Genomic DNA, 20,487 nt, shown 5'->3' with positions numbered 1-20,487 from the left:
CGTACAAAATGATCACCACAATAAATCTGGTTAATATCTGTCACCATACCTAGCTGCAAAATGTTTTCTTTGTGATGAGAACTTTTAAGACCTACTTTCTTAAAAAAAAAAAAATTTTTTTTAATTAAAAAAAAAAAGACCTACTTTCTTAGCAACTTTTAAATGCACAGTCCAGTGTTGTCAACTAGTCAGATGCTGCACATTACATCCCCAGGGCTTATTTTATAAACAATGGGAAATTAATACAAGGAATTTAAAATATTGGAAGTAGAAATGGGATTAAAAGGGTACAAAGGACACGTGTCTCTAAGTGCTGGCTTTTTAAAAAACGTGTGTCACATGGATAGAAATTAAACCAAACTGCGCTAGGAGCCCTGAGCAGTGGAAGTGAGAAGAAATGGCTGGAAAGGTACGAGCTATAGAGCAGTGCCCTCCAAACATTAATATGTATACAAGTCACCACAGACTGTGTTAAAATGCAGCTTCCTGTTCAGGTCTGGAGCGGGGCCTGAGATTCGTCTACACCTCTACAGGCTCCCGGATGATGCCCATCCTACTGGTCCATGGACCATACTTGGAATAGCAAAGACCTAGATTCTCTGTAGAGAAACGTATTATGTCAAGAGGGAGGGAGGGAGGAAGGAAGGCAGAGGGCAGAAAGGGTTTTGTGCTTAAGCTAAAGCATTTTGACTTTATCTTCGAAGATACCAGGAGCCACTGGGCAGTGGAACAACAGTGAGAGATTTTTTAAATTATTGAGATTTTTTAAATTATTATTCTCTCTGGAAGAGGAGGCAAGGGACAACAAAGTGGACTGGAAATCATTTAGTGTATAACCAGAAATATTCAATGATAATGACTAGGGAAGACATGAGGATGCTGGCACTTCTGATACACACACACACACACACACACACACACACACACAGTACAGAGAACTGTATCAACCCATGTGTAAGTAAACACTGTCTTTTGTCCGAAGTTCTCTTGTGTATCACTTAAAGGAATTTTCTTGTAGTCTAGATGGAATTATTTAGCATTTATTAGATTCCCATCTGCCCATGGAAGATCCACATTTAGTAAGTGTGATAAGAGCAATTTTCTCAGAAAAGTTGTATTATGTTAAAATTGTTTAAAAAAAAAAAACAAAAACAAAAAACCTCGAAACCCTGCAGCTCATCACACCCCACATAAATGGGCACCACAAGGAGTTCACATTCTATACACTGACCATAGCTAAGGCAAACTGCAGGTGTCTTCTTTCTACATCGCAAAAGTGCACTGTGTATGTGGGACGTCCCTAGAGCATTAGAAATGGTTCTGCAGAGCATTCTCAGAGGAATTCTATGCATATATGGACTAGACGGAATGAGAAGAGTACAATATGGGTAAAAAAAAAAAAAAGTCACTTAAATATATCGAACACCGGGACGCCTGGGGGGCTCAGAGGTTGAGCATCTGCTTTTGGCTCAGGGCATGATCCCGAAGTCCTGGGATCAAGTCCCACCTCGGGCTCCCTGCACGGAGCCTGCTTCTCCCTCTGCCTGTGTCTCTGCCTCTCTCTCTGTGTCTCTCATGAATAAACAAATAAAATCTAAAATATATATATATTGAACACCAACAAATTATTAATAGTGTTGAAAGGGGAGCAGCTAGTGAACACAGCTCATAAAGAACCCATCCCGGTTCCAGTGCTGCCCCATATTTTCTATGAATAGCTCTGAGGGTCGTGTGACTAATGCACTAATCAATCCACGGAAAACACAGCTCTGGAAGAGATGACTCATCTTTTGGATCACAATATTAAAATTCAGGATGATCTTGTTAAATTGAAGAAATGAGCCAAAAATCAATTGAGCAAGCGCACACAGTCCTGCCATGTGTTTCAAACCACAGGCTTCAGGAAGCCCTCAAACGGAATCAAGACCATCCTGGCAGCCAAGCACACAGTTGATAAAGCTATCCGATTCCTATTTCCCCGCCCTGTCGCCCATAGCCACAGGTATCTGGACAGATGTCAATGACTGTCCATACTCAGGATTTAGCTCCACTACCTATGGCTTCTCAAGTCTTTCCTCTAGTGCCCTGCAGTGAGGAAACAGACGACAGATGTGAAAGGACCTGTGGCTAACCTAGATTTCGGAATATCACATTAGCAGTGGACAAAAAAATAAGGAACATTTAAGAGCATAATGACCTTTTTCCTAAGGAGTGTCAGGACGTCTCCTTACATTTTACAACACAGTCGCTGCTGGGTGATTGGCATTAAGGAGGGCACACGATGTGATGAGCACTGGGTGTTATGCTATGTTGACAAAGTGAATTTAAATATAAATAAATAAACAGATAAATAATAAAAAATAAAATGCGATCACTAAGGAGAAAGGGGGGAGGGGTGGAAGAGATAAAGGTCAGGTTTCTCTACCATCTTATTCACCTGCCCAAACCCTGGAAAAGTGAACACTCTTAAAAACTTAAATCCAGGACACCTAGATGCTCAGTGGTTGAGCATCTGCCTTTGGCTCAGGTCATGACCCTGGGCTACTGGGATCAAGTCCTGCATCGGGTTCCCTGCAGGGAGTCGGCTTCTCCCTCTGCCAGGGTCTCTGCCTCTCTGTGTATGTGTCTTGTTAATAAATAAATTAAATCTTTAAAAAAAGAACCCAAAAACTTAAACCCATCTTTTCTCTCAACTACAACCCTCTCCCAGAGGCATCCTTAATTCCACTTGCTTTCTTGTCCCCAGTTGGCCAGCCAACCACCCAGGCCCCGCCCACTTCACCTTCTAAGTGGTTCTTTGACCTATGCTCTCAGCATCATCCTCCCACCCACTACACTATCTCCATCATTCCTCACCTGGGCTAATACAGAGCCTCTTAGAGGCCTCTCTGCCTCTCTATTCCTTTAGAGCCATCCTGCACCTGGTTACCAGTGTGATCCCACTAAAATGCAAATCTGATCTTGATCCTTCCCAGGACATTTTTAGTACCACTGGCATTGACAGAATGAGGTTCAAGTTCTCCAACACAGTATACAAATTTCTTCAGTGGTATTAGGCCAAAGAGTACCACAAGCTTCCCATATCTGCCTTTAGTTCCAGCCATCTAGTCTATAAGGTCAGTCTATAAGGTCACTCTACACCCTTGGTCTTCATTCTCTAAATACCTCTTTATAAAATACCTTTTATAAAGGTATTTTATAAAGAAAGGAACCCTGCATGGAAGCCCACACTTACCCAAGTTGAAGACTGTGAGTCAGGAAAAGCAATTGGACGGGTACTCCGGTCTGGCAACTCTGTGTCCAGTCTGCTCAAGAACTCAGCAGTTTTGCTAGCAGGAACACAAATAGGTGTCAGTGCCTTCATGAAAATAGAAATATTATTTATTGTACTTTTGGATACTAGCCTAGACTTCCATTGGGTGATGACTGAAAGTCTCCCGAGTAGAACAAAAGGTTAGTTTGAGAACAAGGTAGTGTAGAAAACCAAAACAAAATGCCATTGCAAGCAAGACCACAACCTTGAAGAACATTAGTCGGAAAAAAATAAAATTAGGTTTGTAGAATGTGAACCTATGATTTCATATTTTCTATTTAGTGTATTTGGACATGGAGAGAAATGCTCTCTCAAGTTCCATAGCGTGGGGTCCTAATTTCCCATCTGAGCATTTAAAGCTTGACACTTAGACTTGACGATAGAGCTGGGGAATACTGGGTCCCCTAGGACTCATTCCACACTGGTTTCACATGGCCCTTCACCCCTTTCTCTTCTCCTTTCCCTCGCGGCTTTGACTGCTCTCATGATACACAGACCCTCCAACACAGTAACTCTTAACCATGTATGGATCACAGACCCTCCCCGCTTTGGGAATCTGAAAGCAGCAATGGACCTTTTCTCTCAACACAGACACACACACACACACACACACACACACGCATACACACCTTCACATTTGATTTGTACCTTCCATAGAAAATAAGAAGTGCTGCTGGTTCTGGTTTGCATTTCTGCCATCATTTTTTAGCCCAGAAAAACTGGCCTAGAAATATCTTCAGTTTTAATAAGAAGTTTTTTGATTTTCCCTTAAAAATCCAAAACACGTTGGAGGTGCCTAGGTCCTCAGTCAGTTAAGTGTCCAACTCTTGGTTTTGGCTCAGGTCATGATCTCAGGGTCATGAGACTGAGCCCCGAGTAAGGCTCTGTGCTCAGCAGGGAGTCTGCTTGAGATTCTCTCTCTCCCTCTGCTACTCCTTCTGTGCATGCTCAATCTCTCCCTCTTTCAAAAAAAATAAGTCTTTAAACAAAAAGAAAAGAAAGAAGAAAGAAAGAAAGAAAGAAAGAAAGAAAGAAAGAAAGAAAGAAAGAAAGAACCCAAACCATCACCCTAATTTCTCCTCTCACCTATGTCAAGCACAGCACAGTAGAATTGCCTAAACCTTAATCCAGTGGCTTTCCCATGCTGGCTACCATTGACCTCTATTCCTGTGTCCTCTCCCCATGTAATCTGTAGGACTTTTACCACCTTATTTCACATTCACAACCAAATTCCTCATGAAGAAAAAAAAAAAATCCTCATGGAGGCCTAATTCATACTGCACCAGTCCCCTTGCAGCCTGCTCTCTGCTTGCCTCCTTCCTCTTCTTCCCCCTAATATTTTAGTCATACTGCTAAGCTCCAATTCATCAATACTTAAGATACAGGCATCAAAGGAAGCACAACTGGTCAGGTGAAAATAATTGGTATCCAGAGGAGGGGAAAATCAAAACAAGGAGTTCAAAATTAAACAGAGATGCCAACATCCCTTCAAATAATTACTTAGACAGAACATGGCATTTGAACAAGGTCAGAAGCTTAAGCTAGGAAAGGAAGAGCAAAAAGTTAAGCGACGTACATAACCCTGAGGAGCGTAAGGCTTCGACAGTTGAGACAAACAGCCTCTCCATTTGTCTGGGATTGCTTATCTTGCCCAGAATAGACAAGGAGACTAATGAAGTCGCGGAGTCTGGAAGCTGCCCCACTGTCTGGGGCTTTATGAAGTCATCAGTCAAAAGTGTAAGGGAGTTGCCAGAAGTTTGGATGAAATTTCTGAATATCCTTAGCTGAGTTCAGACATAGGAAAAGCAGTGACAAAGGAACACCGTGACCAACAAGGAAGGAACTTCAGACCAGGTTGATTGGCAGCCCTGCATTGTGTATGGACAGTTGCTTCTCAGCTGCTAGTACCAAGCACAAAGCTAGCTGCCTGCCTAGCCAGCCACTAGTCATGGCCTGTCTGCCAATTATCACTGCCTCACTTATGCCACAGAATTAAATCATAATGACAGGGCCACAGGGCTGTCACAGGAATACAAGTAGGGGTATGTGCAGAATGCAGATCACTCCCAAAGATTAACTATGCAAACAAGCCAAGTCCCAAGTTACTAAACTAACTGGTATTTGTCTACACTACCTAGGTATATAATCTCATTTCCATATATTGGCTAAACTGAATGGGGATCCTTGTAAGCGGTCGTGGTCATATTTAATAAAAATAAAATACACAACCTTTTTGAGGGCAAAAGTTGAGAATCTCCTGGCAGGAAGTCCAATAAGACTATGAACCTCAGACTGCAGCACTGAGTCACCCCCTTTCCCTTGGAGTTTCTTGCCGTTTGTCATCCCTGTGACTCTGTCATCTATTGAGGGAATCATCCTCTTTTGCTTTATCACTCTAACCCATGCATAGATACAGGACTCCCTGTATTCTCCACAGAACTGATGAAAGGATTACCAATAACTCGGACTTGGTTTAGAAGATTTAGTTCACTCATGTCTGACTTCAAATCTTCAAGGGTCCTTCCTGCTTGTTTTTAGGGTGATTCCTATAGGTTCTCCTAAAAGGTGTCTCTAGGATAACCTCACTTCCGCACAACCCAGTTGCAGCAGAGATTGCTAAATGTCCATCAGATTCATGGTCTCCTATTGAAGTCACACAACTTGACTACATTCCCTGGCCTCCCTTGCAGTTAAGGTTGGCCACGGGGTTGAGTCTTAACCAATAGAATGTGAAAGGAAGTGATGCATACCCCTTCCAGAACAAATTATAAACATTCCACACATGCCCCCCCCACACACACATTTTTCTCCTCTGGCTGGCTGGAGTAAAGATAACCAAAACTTGAAAGTTGTAGGAGAGCCCATATTGGCTTGGTGCCTAAATATATGAGTAGAGGAGACCTCCACTCGACCTTGTTCACCCATGCCTTAAATGAATACAAAAAAAAAACCCAACAAGCCCACAGTACTCAATCTATTACATATTTTAAAGTCTATTACAATATTTAGCATACTCTAATAACACAACATAAAGAAATATATACAAGAAAATAAAAAAAAGAAATAGATACAAAAAGATCATTTCTCATTTTAGGTGATCAATTCCAAAAGTATAAGAGATGACCAAGAAGATTTGAGGAAGAAAAAGAAAAAAAAATTCTCAAGGATTTAGCTAGACAGCTTAGGTATTTCAGAACCTTAGTTGAGAGAGGGGAAGGTGGAAAAGGGGAAGAGCCTGCTCATCCTTGAGCTGTCTTCCTGTCAGGTCTATGAACTACTTAGGCCCAGAGCATAAAAAATATAATAACCTTCCAGATGCCAGGGAGTGTCTTGCAAAACTGGTCCCCTTAGAAATTGCTAATGGAGGAAAAAATTGATGGTACTACTTCAGAGAGTAATTTGACAATCCTTAGTAGAGTTGAGTATGTACGTTACTTCTAGGTGCCTACTCTAGAGAAAGTCTTGCATAGGTATTTAAAGACACCTGAACAGGGTTATTTAATCTAGTATCATTTGTAAGAGTCTCAGAGAAAGATAAAGGGATCTGGGGGCTGAGGGGTTGGGGAGAAGGGAGATAAGAATGGAAAAGTAGAAGGGAATGAATTAGATCTCCATCAAGAATCAGTATGGTTCAATCTCAAAAAAAAAAAGGTATCTGATGAAGAAAAAAAATGTAAAAGTATGATGCAGGGATCAAATTATCCAAGAGACATCAAAAAAAAAAAACAGGGATCCCTGGGTGGCGCAGCGGTTTGGCGCCTGCCTTTGGCCCAGGGCGTGATCCTGGAGACCCGGGATCGAATCCCACGTCGGGCTCCCGGTGCATGGAGCCTGCTTCTCCCTCTGCCTGTGTCTCTGCCTCTCTCTCTCTCTGATGTGACTATCATAAATAAATAAAAAATTAAAAAAAAAACAGTCTGAAAAAAAAAGTCTGTACCTTGTGTGGATTCATGTATATGTAATAAAATTGGAGAAGTGTACATGATGAGAAAAAGAACAGCCCAAAACATCTGGGAACTGGTCTGACATAGCTACACGTCATGATGTTATTACAGACTAATTCGAAACTCACAGCTAAACCATGTTATTCTACTGATAGCATAAATGGTCCCACAGGAGCACCCACCTCACACAAGTGCACCTCACAAATGACCATATATCCTCCATCTTGCTAAATGAATGGCGACTTCCTTACCAATTACATCTTCGTATTCATCTAGGCTGTCCTCCCTAGAGGTAAGATTTACCGACACACCCAATCATAGAATTGTCCCCATATGCTGAAAACACAATCCCCTGCTTCTTTAGACCCTTCCCAAAATTACCCAACCAAAATCTAAATCCTAATCAATTCTTCCTAGCAGTCTCACTGAGATATCCCACCACTTCTTGTGATGTGAGTTTGCCTTTTCTGCAACAAGTAACAAACCCAGCATGTTCAACTACAAGGTGTATCCCTGGTGGTCTTTGGCTGAAAGGCACTGACAAATGCTACGTACCAGAACAGCTGTTGCTGCTAGAAAAAAGATGGAGGGATGGGGGGGAACAGTGAAAGGGTTCATCCATCACTTCGCCATTTAAATTTCTTTTTAAAAATGAACCTAAGCTCAATCTCAGGTATGACCTTCATGGTTGATACATACTTTCTATGATTTTTGACATGTTTCTCAAAAAGAGAAAAAGCATACACAGTGTCGTAGTGCTTATCAGGGAAAAGCTTTACGCGTGCCATTCTAGGTTCCTTAGAACAGTAATGTCCAAAATGCCAACTGGAACACCTGTGTGAGGCTGGCCCCATGAGCATCATCTATGATGCTTCTTGGAAATTACTGGACTCAAGACTTGGACTTTGTAATTCAGCATGTCTGGAGTAGGAACTGAGAATCTGTGTTTCTCAAAAGCCCCCCCACCCCCGGTGATCCCAAGAACTATTATAGTCGTACAGATAGATACTTAATATGCATAATTCTCTTAGATCCACATGATTCTGACCTATGATTAAATCATGCTATGGCATCCATTTGAAAACAAAACCTCAGTGTGTCTTGGGAACCCTTCTATATGAGGACTACCTAACAACACATTCTTCCTCGTCTTTCACAATAGCTTCACAAACCTGAATTTCCCCACCATGAGGTTTAGGTGAGCAAGTATTCACCTACATTCACATATGCATTTGTGCAGGCAGCAAATATTTCTTTAGTCTCTGCTTTGTGCTTAGCAGTATGGGTTATCGGATAAACAGATACTGTTTATCCTGGTATCTAAACAGACACTGTTTTGCCTGAGTCAGTTTCAATGTAAGTGGATGTGAACAAAAACCATTCATACACTTATAAGGACTCAGAGCTAAATCAGTGGGGGGGGGGGAGTTAAGGATTACAGGATATTTGAATAGTCCTCAAGTATCTCCCCCAATTACAAAGAGAAAAAACAAGAGCTGTACAGCAGAGACTAATGTAACCAGAGACTGAGAGTTAACATCACCAATAACGAAGGCATCAACATCATGTACCATCTGATACGATGCTCTGAGGACCAGCAGCCCTTCTTAGTATTCTGAAAATTAAAACCTCCACCTGCCCATAAGAAAACATCAGATAAACCCAAAATTCTACAAAGTAACTAACCAGTACTGCTTGAAAGTATCAAACATAAAGCAAGAAACAAAGCAAAAATGAAGCATTGTCACAGACTGGAGGAAACTAAATAGTCATGAGCACTAATTATAATTATTTTTTTAACTTTTTTTTTAAGATTTATTTATGATAGACACACACAGAGAGAGAGGCAGAGACACAGGAGGAGAGAGAAGCAGGCTCCGTGTCGGGAGCCCGACGCGGGACTCGATCCCAGGACTCCAGGATCGCGCCCTGGGCCAAAGGCAGGCGCCAATCCGCTGAGCCACCCTGGGATCCCCATGAGCACTAGTTATATTATGGGATTCTGAGTCAGATCCTAAAATAGAAAAAGAACATTGGAGAGAAATTGGTGAAATTCTGATAAAGCCTTTAGTTTAGAGTGTTGTGTATCAATGTTAATTCCCTAGTTTGATCACTTTACCATGGTTATTCAAGGTATTAACATTAGGGGGAGGTAGGAGAAGATCTTACTGCAAGACGCTGTAGTATTTTTGTAAGCTTTCTCTAAGCTGAAAATTATTTCAAAAGAAAAAAAAAATCTTCCTCAGCTCTCTTCCTTACCTGAAACCAAGACTGTATCTTAAAGCCAGTGCTTTCTGCCAAATTCCCTAAATGGAGATATTTTATTTCTCATACTACATTTTCCTCAGTTCCTAGCGGTGACACAGGCATCTTCTTTGCTCCCCCTACTACTTCCAGACCATTGCAAAAAAGGATGTCTGTTCCTGTAGTGCTCCTGACCTCAGTAAACCCTATGTTCTTCCTGTTTGCTGCTGCCACTCTCCAAACCTTCTGGTCAACCATCTCTCTCGCATTACGACTAGCCTTCCTATCTCAACTACTGTCAACAACAAGTCCCTGCCTTCCAGCCCCCAAGCTCTGTTTTTTTTTTTTTATTTTCTCCTTTCCAGTAGCTCTTCGTTCTGCCTCAGCCACACTCCTAGAGTCCTACCCTAGACTGTATCATCATCAACAAATAGCCTCCTTCCAACATATGAAATGACAGATCTCACTCTTGGACAGAACTTTCTATCGTTCCGTGTTCTTTGCACAAACACCCTTACTACAATAGTTTTCTAGCCTCTTTGAGCTTTCCAAAGCCTTGTTCCTCTCCCTTTCTCACTATCAATTTCCACCCATCTTTACTTACTGGGCAGCTTAGACCCCACAGTCCATTTTTATGATCTTCCCTTTACAAATTCCTTTAACTCTCCCCTTCCTTTCTCAGATAAAGTCAACCATCTGCTTTTTCTGCTTGTGCACCAGAGCAAGGGAATCAAACTTGGGGAAAATAATATATTAGGTGTTTGGGGATGGTAGGCCTGGAGGAGGATGGAAGAGTTGTGGGGTAGGTTGGCTTGACATGAAATTTACAAACACTAACATCACTCTAAACTGAGCCAACACCAACTCCTACCTGGACTCCCCCAGTGATGTCTCTAGCTTCTCCATGTCCATTCTTGCCTCCTCAAATCTATTCTTGACACAACAAAAGGTAATAATCACTTCTTAAAAAGCATTTATAAAGCTTCTGAAGATTTTCCCTCTAGAGCTTAAATAAAGCCCAGACTCTGTGCCATGCCCTGTATGATTGGCCTGGCTCCTGCCTATCTTGGCAACTGCAGGATCTCTCTTTCCCCACTTCAACCCAAATATACCAGCTTCCTTTCAGGTTATTGAATACACTATGTGCTGTTCCCTCAGCCTAGGACCTTCTTCCCTGATTCTCAGCAGACCTCATTCCTTCTCATCCTTCCATCTTCAGTCCAGATGTCATTTTCTCAGATTCTGGTCTTCCCAGTCATGCTAAGGAAATTCCCCACTCCCAGTCCCAGTGTTCCTGATCACTGGTAAAGATGGCTATCTTCACACTATGTTCTCTCATAGGAATCATTGTCTATTATTCTATATATTTCTAGGTTAGCTTGCTTATATTTATCTGAATTTCTGCTTTTTGGTGATGGGGCTATATTTGTTTTATTTATAATACATACCTAGAACCTAGTAACAAGGAATAGTGCTTGACACATACCAGGCGCTCATTGTTGAATAAACGACAACGCACTGCCTAATGCTAATACCTTTATATTTTGGCCGGTGTAAAAACAAAATTTTTGTGTTTCTCTGATCATTAGGGAGGGCACAATATTTTTATTGATTTTATATTCCTTCTCTTTTAACTGCTAGTTCAAGCCATTTGCCAATTTTCCTAGAGTTGTCTTTTTCTTACTAATCTGTAGAGTTCTTTGTGAAATTAAGCCTTCTTCCATTACTCTTGAGGCAAATATTTTCTCCTAGACTCACTTGTAATGTTGCTCACTGTCTCCTATCATAAATAGTTTCTGCAGTTAGATCTGTACTTTTCCTTATGGCTTCTGAGTTATATGTGTGACTTATAATTTGTGGAGTAGAATCTTCTCCTTTCTAAAAACGTTCTTCATTATATTCTAATTTTGTAGGTTCAATACATTTTGTCAAATTATCTCTTTGACACTGATTTGAAAGAATACTTTTATCAATAACTGAAGCTCTAAATACTAAATTCCCATATATTCATGGGCCTACTTGTAGATTTTCTCTTTCACTGAATAGATTTATTTACTACAATATCAATGACACTTTATTACTACTATAGTTTTATATTATATATATGATACCTAGTACAGTAAGTCTCTCCCCCAAGTCCCTTTAATTTTTCATTTTAAAATTTATTTACCTTTTCAGTATTTTCTCTTTAAACTTGGCTTATCAAATTGCACAAAATTTCCTGTTCAGGAGAACTATTATCTTTATAATATTCTTTTTTTTCTTTTTATACTAAATGGTCTATATTTATTTTCATCTTCTTTTAGGTATTTTATTTATGTAGGCAAATAAATAATATGTAGGTATTTATTAGACTTACACCCACTTGTTTTACAGTGCAGATGAGTATTTTAAATGGGATCTTTCTTTCAATTATATTTTTGTAATGAGCTTTTGATAGTGTATAAGAAAGACAAATATTTGCATATTGGCTTTAGATCCATTCACGTTAGTTGGCCTATTTGTACCAGCTCTCTTAATTTTTTAGTTGATCCCTTTGGGATGTTTTAGAAAGACAATCAGAGACACTTATCTCTTTCTAAAGAGCCAATATTTAGGTTCTTTATTTGTTAGAATTAGAAATAGTCTCTAGGTACAGGTCAGTAATAACAAGCACTCTCATTATCCTGTTCCAGACTCCGCTGGGGAAACTGGCTTCCTTTCTAGGATTTCAAAAGAAATCTAACACTTTCTTTGAAAGTTTAGTAGAACTCACTGGAAAAAACCCAACTGGGCCTCCCATCTTTTATACGTAAAATCAAGCTACATTTTTCCTTCCATTTATAGTTTTTATTCTATTCACACTTTAAGTCTAGTGTACATTTTCCCCAGGAAATTTTTTTTCACTCAGATGTCCTCATTTAACAACAAGAAGTAGGACATAGTATTTTGTGCTTCCAGGAATTTGGTTATATTTCCTTTCTTGTCCTTGTAGGTTTTTTTTTTTTCTTTGAAAATCAAACAAGTTCAAAATCTGTCTGAAATTTTATCAGAATTTTTTTAAAAACTAGTTTTGGGGTTAATTTACAGATGATAAATTCCTTTTCTACAGATTTTTTTTTACCGAAAATATTTCTTTCCTGTATTATCCTTCCATCTCTTTTTATTTATTTTATGGTTAAAATACTATCTTAATAAAATGCTTTTTTTTATTTCCATTTTTACTGAATGGTTTTAAAACTCTATGTTTGCTAAATAATTTTGTAGCCACATTCTATAGATTTTAACATGGGATACTTTAAAATTTGTATTCTTTTATCCCCAAGTAATTTGCAATTTCAGTTTTGGTTTCAATTTATATACTAAAAAGTCATTTAGAAAAGTGATTAGAAAAATTTAAGTGAATGGATGTTAAACCTCCTTCTTGTTTAATTTCTAATTTTATTAGATTTTTCTTAGGAATGGTAGCTTTTTAGGATTTGGGGAATATTTGAGGGATTTTCTGAGAAACTGAAACCTCAGTCATGGCCAATTGTAGTTACATTAATATTTGTACAGAATATGTTTTCTTTTGTTTTTAAGTAGGCTCCATGCCCAGTGTAGAGCCCAGTGTGGGGCTTGAACTCATGACCTGAGATCAAGACCTGAGCTGAAATCAAGGATGGGATACTTAACTAACTGAGCCACTCAGGCACCACAAGAGGCTTTTTTTTTTTTTTCATAAACTAGGTATAGGGCAGCCTGGGTGGTTCAGCGGTTTAGCACCTGCCTTCAGCCCAGGGCGTGATCCTGGAGACCTGCGATTGAGTCCCACGTCGGGCTCCCTGCGTGGAGCCTGCTTCTCCCTCTGCCTGTGTCTCTGCCTCTCTCTCTCTTTCTCTCTCATGAATAAATAAAATCTTTTAAAAAATCAAATTAAATATAAAAAATAATAAACGGTATAACACCTTACACCTGTCTTTACAATCATACTGAGTCATTGTTATTCAAATTTTCTATTCCTTATATTTGTTTCTTGGTTCACTTAATATGTTCATTTCAATGGAAAATTAGCTAAATAAAAAGGAAAATTTGACAAACCCACTATATTACAGACTTTAGCAGTTTGCTTTATAGGTCTCAAATTGATAAAGATTTATAATTCACATTACCTTTTGGGTTATATATTTTATCTCTATAAAAGACCCTTCATTCTGTTGAATGGTTTTCACCTTGACTTCAGTTTTGTCTCCTATTAATAGTGATATTAATTAATCTGCCTACTTTTGTTAGCATTTATGGTTATATTTTCCATGACTTTATTTTCAGCTCCTTTGTTTTATGGTATCTCTTATAGTAGCATATAGCTAGAGTTTCATCTTTTTATGCAATCAAAGAACAATTCTTTTCTTTTCTTTTCTTTTTAATTTTTATTTATTTATGATAGTCACAGAGAGAGAGAGAGAGGCAGAGACACAGGCAGAGGGAGAAGCAGACTCCATGCACCAGGAGCCTGATGTGGGATTCGATCCCGGGTCTCCAGGATCGCTCCCTGGGCCAAAGGCAGGCGCCAAACCGCTGCGCCACCCAGGGATCCCAGAACATTTCTTTTCATAAGGAGATTTGGCCTATATACCTTTTCTGTGATTGCTGACTCATTTATAGAACTTCCACCCTCTTTTCAGCCTTCTGTTGTAATGATTACATTTTCATTCATTGTATTTCACTTATGTATTGTCTGTCTCCTAATGTTTTTATGTTATAGAGCCTATATATCCTGTTATATATCCAATAATCCTGTTATATGTCCTGTGTTATGTTATTTATCCTATATCCTATTCTATTTGTACATATAACTAAACACACATTAGTCCTCTATCAATATGTAGAATTTACAAGCCTTTCCTCATGCAAAGAAAAAAATACTTATGTTACTTCCTATCTCCCTCTCTTCTGTGTGCCTTTTCTAGCACTGAAATCCTCTTTGTTATTAATTTGATCATGCTGATTCTTAATTTTAAAAAAAGATAAAAATCCATCATATACTTGACAACAAATGACACTATCTTCTTTGTTCACAATTATTCTGATATCTTCTCTCTTCTGTCTTCTTGGATTCATTACTTGTTTGACCAGAGTTCATTTTGTGGTCATTTTTTTCAGTAAGTCTCTTTGTGCTCACACAGAAGTGATAAAGTTGGCTCAGCAGGTAGCTTGTCTCCAAGATGGGGGAGGGGGCACATATTCCCCTAGGGACAGTATATTTATGAGAAGTACTTTCTGGGCCCTGCAGCCTTAGTAAAACTCACATGTTGGAAAGAAATTCTTAGGCTCTATTCTTGGGAACAAAGTCCAGAATCATCTGGTCCCTCTCTTACTTCTTCCTGTGCTTTCCTTATTTGCAGTGACTTCAGACTTTGTTTAGTTTCTCCCTCCAAGCACAATATTAGATGTCTTACATGGATTATATTGATTAATCTTTCCCATTAGCAACTTTTACTAGTCCCACCCCATGAGGAAACAGAGGGTCAAAGAGTTAAATAATGTTCAACTCATGAGCAGACAGGTTATAGTTTGGGCCCAAGTTATCTGACCCCAGATCTGCCCTCACAAGAAGGGAACACTGATAGTACCAGGTTCCAATGAAAAGATAATTAAGTGAAACTAGTTTATAAATAAGACACTAGTCGACTTTCATCTTTTACCAATTATTAGTTACATATTGAGAAGGCTAGAAGGCTGTCCCTGACATCCAGGAGCTGCCCTGACACTCAGCAAGGCCTTGGTGTTCTCCGTTTGGAAGCATTTCACATAGTATCAACATCAAAAGAGGTCACTCCGTGACTATGATGGATCCTAACAAAAATAAGACCACTCATTAACATGTCTGAGTAAAGAAAGATATAAGAAACTTGTCTAAACCAAAGTGACCAATGGGACGCCTGGGTGGCTGAATGGTTGAGCATCTGCCTTAGGCTTAGGGTGCAATCCCAGAATACTGGGATCAAGTCCCACATCGGGCTCCCTGCATGGAGCCTGCTTCTCCTCCCTCTGCCTGTGTCTCTGTCTCTCTCTGGGTCTCTTATAAATGAGTAAATAAATAAATAAATAAATAAACCTAAAAAATAAATAAATAATCCTAAAAAATAAAATAAACCAAAATGACCAAATACCCCAAATTCCTAGCTAATTTGTATGACTGTCACTTCTTTATTAATTATATTACCATTACAATTAATCACTCAGGTATTTCTTCCTTTTAGGTAAGATTAAGATACCTAGTCACAATCACCCCTGCCTCTTGATAACATTCAACCCAGAACAAAACCCTGCTTCCTCAAAGCCTCCTCCAACCACCTGACACAGACTCAAATCCTAGCATGTTCTGATACCTTCTTACCAGTTCCCCCACAGTATGACTAAGGGGTTTGGAATTCATTTAATAAGAAATGGGAAATAACTGTGACTTTTAGAAGAGAGTAGAGACATGACTACAGTTATGCTGCAGAAAATGAAATCTGACAAAACATGTAAGACAACGAAAGAAAAAGACAGTTGGCAAAGATGGTGATGAAGCCATTCCAGCAGTCCAGGGGATGACAAGGAGACGGAAGCCATAATGCAGGTGGCATGTGATAAATACCTATATGAAGGTGGTAGCAGTGGGAATGAGAATGAGTTAACGTGCACCAGGACATATGCAGGAAGAATCAATAGTGGGTAGAAATTCTGATACAGTCTTAACCATCAGCACGATTTAACATTCAGTAGGCAGGGATTCTCTCTCACATCAGATTTCCCATAAAATATTCAGTCTTCTTCCGAACAAAATAGACAGGGGATTTTTGTATCTGTAAGTTCACTTCATTAGCATAAGATAGAAAGTTATGAATAGGATGACTTTGGATTCACCTTACTTGGATTATAAAATGAGAAGTTGGATTTAAGCCTACCATATGGAAGAGGGATCGATTTAGCCCTTAAGTGTCTTTTGGAAGCTCCCATGAAGGGCATTAGAAGTTTTGTGAGCATATTAGAAGGCAAACTTGGGGCGTAAGTGTGCATATTCAGCAGACCTGCCTGGATCCTCCACTCTAGGAAACTAAAATAGATGAAGATGTGCCTCCTAGGAACTAATCATACTATTACTCAAATGGAAATAAAAGAGATACATGGTTCTGATGGTAGAAATGAAGTAAACTTCCCAACATTACAACGGACAGGCTGAGCTCAAGGTGGTGCTTGGCAGTTTAGGGACAGAAAGGTCCCGTTTTGGAATGAACTTGGTTCCAAGAGCTTTTTCAACTGGGGTTTTAAGAATTGAACCCCTCTTCCCTAGAAACATTATAAACAGTATCTAGGAGTAGCATAGAGCCCAGAGAGGTCACGAAAGCCCACAGAGCCTACAGAGAGTTTAACTGTGGTACTAACCCAGGGTTAGACCTGGAAGAGGATGGCATCATAGATGATGAAAATCAGAAGAAGGAGACATACTTCTTCGGTTTTTCTTTCACCTACTCTAGGCAAAACGTAGATCATGGTAAGAAGAAACAGAAGTCAACCCTGCCCAACTTTTCCTCTTGGAACCAATCTACCCCATAGTCTTCTCCACAGGTCCTCCATGTCACTTCAATGCTTATCACTCCCATCTCAACCAGCAATTCCTGACCTTTAAACTACATGCCTCTCAATTACCTATTTTCTCTGGCTCCCCCAAATCTCAAGACCAAGATTTAGCTGCATCACTTACTGTCTCCATGACTTTGGGTGTTTAAATTACTTATCCCTCCATCTGTAAAAATGAGGAGGCTATATCCATAATAGGGCTCAACTAAAAATTAAATGACAAAATGCATATAATATACCTAATGCTCCTGATACTCCATAGGTTCTCAGTAATATAGCAGCTTATTGTTTTGCTTATTTTTTAATTATTTATTTTGCTTATCTCAAAGAGTCAAGTGCTTTATATTTTTAAAACTATATAACTGTATAATCTATTATACTAAATGGTTATTAGATATGAATTAACACTTTAAATGTTTAGAAGAGGGGATCCCTGGGTGGTGCAGCGGTTTAGCGCCAGCCTTTGGCCCAGGGCGCGATCCTGGCAGACCCGGGATCGAATCCCACATCGGGCTCTCGGTGCATGGAGCCTGCTTCTCCCTCTGCCTATGTCTCTGCCTCTCTCTCTGTGACTATCCTGAATAAAAAAAAAAATTTTAAAAAAATAAATGTTTAGAAGATACCCAATTGGGATCCCTGGGTGGCGCAGCGGTTTGGCGCCTGCCTTTGGCCCAGGGCGCGATCCTGGAGACCTGGGATCGAATCCCACATCAGGCTCCCGGTGCATGGAGCCTGCTTCTCCCTCTGCCTATGTCTCTGCCTCTCTCTCTTTCTCTCTCTGTGACTATCATAAATAAATAAAAATTAAAAAAAAAAATTTAAAAAAAAAAAAAAAAAAGAAGATACCCAATTGTTACATCTCCAGCAAATCCTTAAGTGAACCTTGTTTTTCCTAGCACTCACACACGAAATGCATCCGGCTACTCCCATCCTACATGAGCCTCTGCCACCGATTAAATAGGCTCAAAATTCAGACCTATCTCTACATCTGTCCAAAAGGCGTTATTAGAAAGATGACTACAACCCTCAAAATAAGCCACCATTCAAAATTTTAAATGCTGAGATTTTACTCAAGTGTTTTAAATCCCCCAAATCCCAACATCCTCCCTTTGATTTTTTTTTAAAAAAGCACAGCCAAAGGCTTATTAACTATTACTTCAAATTTTCAAACCCACCAGAAATATTAAGTAATAGAAAAGGACACCCTGAAAAGTGCCACATTTGACTTTTTATAAATAAGCAACTACAGAGAGTAAAAATAATGGTGAAAACTACACCAAGGTTAGATGCCTATTTCTACCCTCTGCTTTCATGCTCAAGAATCCTAGAACTAATTCTAAATTGTGAAATGAATCTGTCCCCAGCCAGAGTAGCAGACTTAATGCACCATTAATCTGGTCTGCTCTCAGCTGCCAATTGAAATAGTCACAGTCATTCGATTTTTAAGGAAAAGACAGTACTGCAGAAGTACATTCCAGAGGTCTTTTCATAAAAGCCATCCTGTGTGCTCCATCTGCACACGCAATCTGCTTGTGTATTTCCAGCCAGCTTGCATGGGCAGATTAATGCGTACAATTAGAAAGCAACCTCACAGGCATTCAATAAACTGCCTTCATTATTACACTCAGGAGAGTCCCTTTGGATGTCAATAAAAGCCTAGTTTTCTGCCTGTTAGCTAAATAATTGACAACACTAAAAATAATCAGAAGCAAATGAACGAAGTCAGGAATAAGGTGTTAAGAAAGAGCACATTAAGATTCTCATTGTGGTGCCCCGGGATACTATCATGAGCTTTTTCTCCAGCAGCTTGGATCTACAGTCTGCTCAAGTCCATGGACGCACTTCTGCGCATGCGCACGCACACACACACACACACACACACACACACACCCCACCACTACCACCACCACCACCACCACCACCACCACCACCATTTCTGGTCTGCTATTTGAACCACATATCCTAGCATGCTGAAACTAGCAAGGACATGAGGTATTGACTAATTTGAAAGAATTTCTTACTTGTGTTTCTATTTTGTGTTCCTTGGTTTAACAGCTTCAGGGGAATCTAACTGTTTTGGTGGGAGGGAAAAGGACGTTGGTGAATGGGGAATAGCGTGGTTGGTCTGGTGAAATCTTTGTGCTACTAGAATTCTAACAGCTCTCCTAGACAATTTTTGTACCATAAACCAATTATAAAGAGGTATGACAGGCTTGTTATACATAGGATCCATGTTTGCCAAGAAGTCCCTTTCATATCTCTAGCTATATAATGATCATTCATTTCATGAGCTATTAGTCTTTTAATTTCAAAAGTAGTGCAAAACAAAATATTCTTTAAAAAACTCACATATATTTTTCTGTTTCTCAATAGGCTTTAAAAATCAATTTGAGACACTTCTCATTTTTAGTCAACTCCTTTTTCCTGGTTAACTGGGACTTTCATGATAAGCAGAAGAAAGAGCAAGAGTGAAATATGCGTGTAATTGAATTCAGTTCCAATGATGGTATAGTTCCAATGATGGTGGTTGAGGGTAAAACTCTTTTTATTTTCTTTAGAGAGAAAAAGGTGATTGATCTCTAGTATTTAGTAAAGCATGACTCAAGAAGCTGGAGACTACGAAAGAAAGGTGATTGGGTGACATAGCCTCCATGTCCTTTAGATGCTGAGAATCTCTCATCCTTCACCTTACTATGTTTAAAACTCTCCAGAGAATGGGCTTGCAAATTCCTAGTCCTGTACCTAAGACCCCTCATTGGTAAACAGGTCTTCCCTTTTCCAGTGAAATTAGGATGACACAGGATAAATACATTTGTCTTTATTTTGTCTCTAGCATATGACTGCCCCCAAGGCATTCCATTATCTCCTTCAACTCCTCTAGTTGGCCTAGAAATATGCTCATCCATCCTTTACCAATGAATGGAAAGGCAATAATATAGTGACACCCTTGATCTACTGTCTCCCTCTTGCCATCTCCCTCTAAGACAATTTCTCTTGGTGTTTAGATTCCCACCAGCTCCCTCACCCGCATGCCAGTCTTTAGAAGAACAGCAGGGAAAGACAGGCTAGGGATTCAATGACTTAAATGAGGGCAATGCCTATTTAAACTTAAAAAAGATGACATCACTCATTGGCACTTCTATCCAACCCATTCCATCTCCCAATTTTCTGGCCTTGGTAGTAGAGGCCAAGTACCTCACTTACTAAGAGGAAAAGTAAAACATTGAGAAACTTCTTCCCACTCCTCCCTTGGAGACTTAAAGCAAAAAGGAACTGCTTGGGATAGAGACAAGGTAAGTGCAGTGGAATGAGAAAACCAGAGGATGCTGTAAGTTAGAGGAGCAACATACTCTAGATAGGGTGTCACATATGCTCATTCCAACACTAGAATGATCTTAAATT

At 39.6% G+C, this 20,487-nt stretch overlaps 1 protein-coding gene across 10 annotated transcripts in view; it reads right to left on the bottom strand.

Annotated features, from left to right (window-relative positions):
- Positions 1-20,487, bottom strand: part of EPSTI1 (epithelial stromal interaction 1) — a 94,017-nt gene that overhangs the window by 35,966 nt on the left and 37,564 nt on the right. For 9 of the 10 annotated variants that reach the window (XR_007404902.1, XM_025478187.3, XM_049099326.1 and 6 more), the window contains exon 7: positions 3,236-3,329. The exons of the other annotated variant lie outside the window; for it this stretch is intronic. Coding sequence is in view for 8 of the 9 variants with exons in the window: in XM_025478187.3 (XP_025333972.1) it covers positions 3,236-3,329 (94 nt within the window). In the remaining variant the exon portion in view is untranslated. The remainder of the gene's footprint in view (positions 1-3,235; positions 3,330-20,487) is intronic. 10 annotated transcript variants of the gene reach the window in all.

Source organism: Canis lupus, chromosome 22, assembly GCF_003254725.2.
Source record: "Canis lupus dingo isolate Sandy chromosome 22, ASM325472v2, whole genome shotgun sequence".
Taxonomy (NCBI): domain Eukaryota; kingdom Metazoa; phylum Chordata; class Mammalia; order Carnivora; family Canidae; genus Canis; species Canis lupus.
The sequence above is the reverse complement of the archived record's forward strand: the minus strand, read 5'-3'. Positions and strand labels throughout refer to the sequence as shown.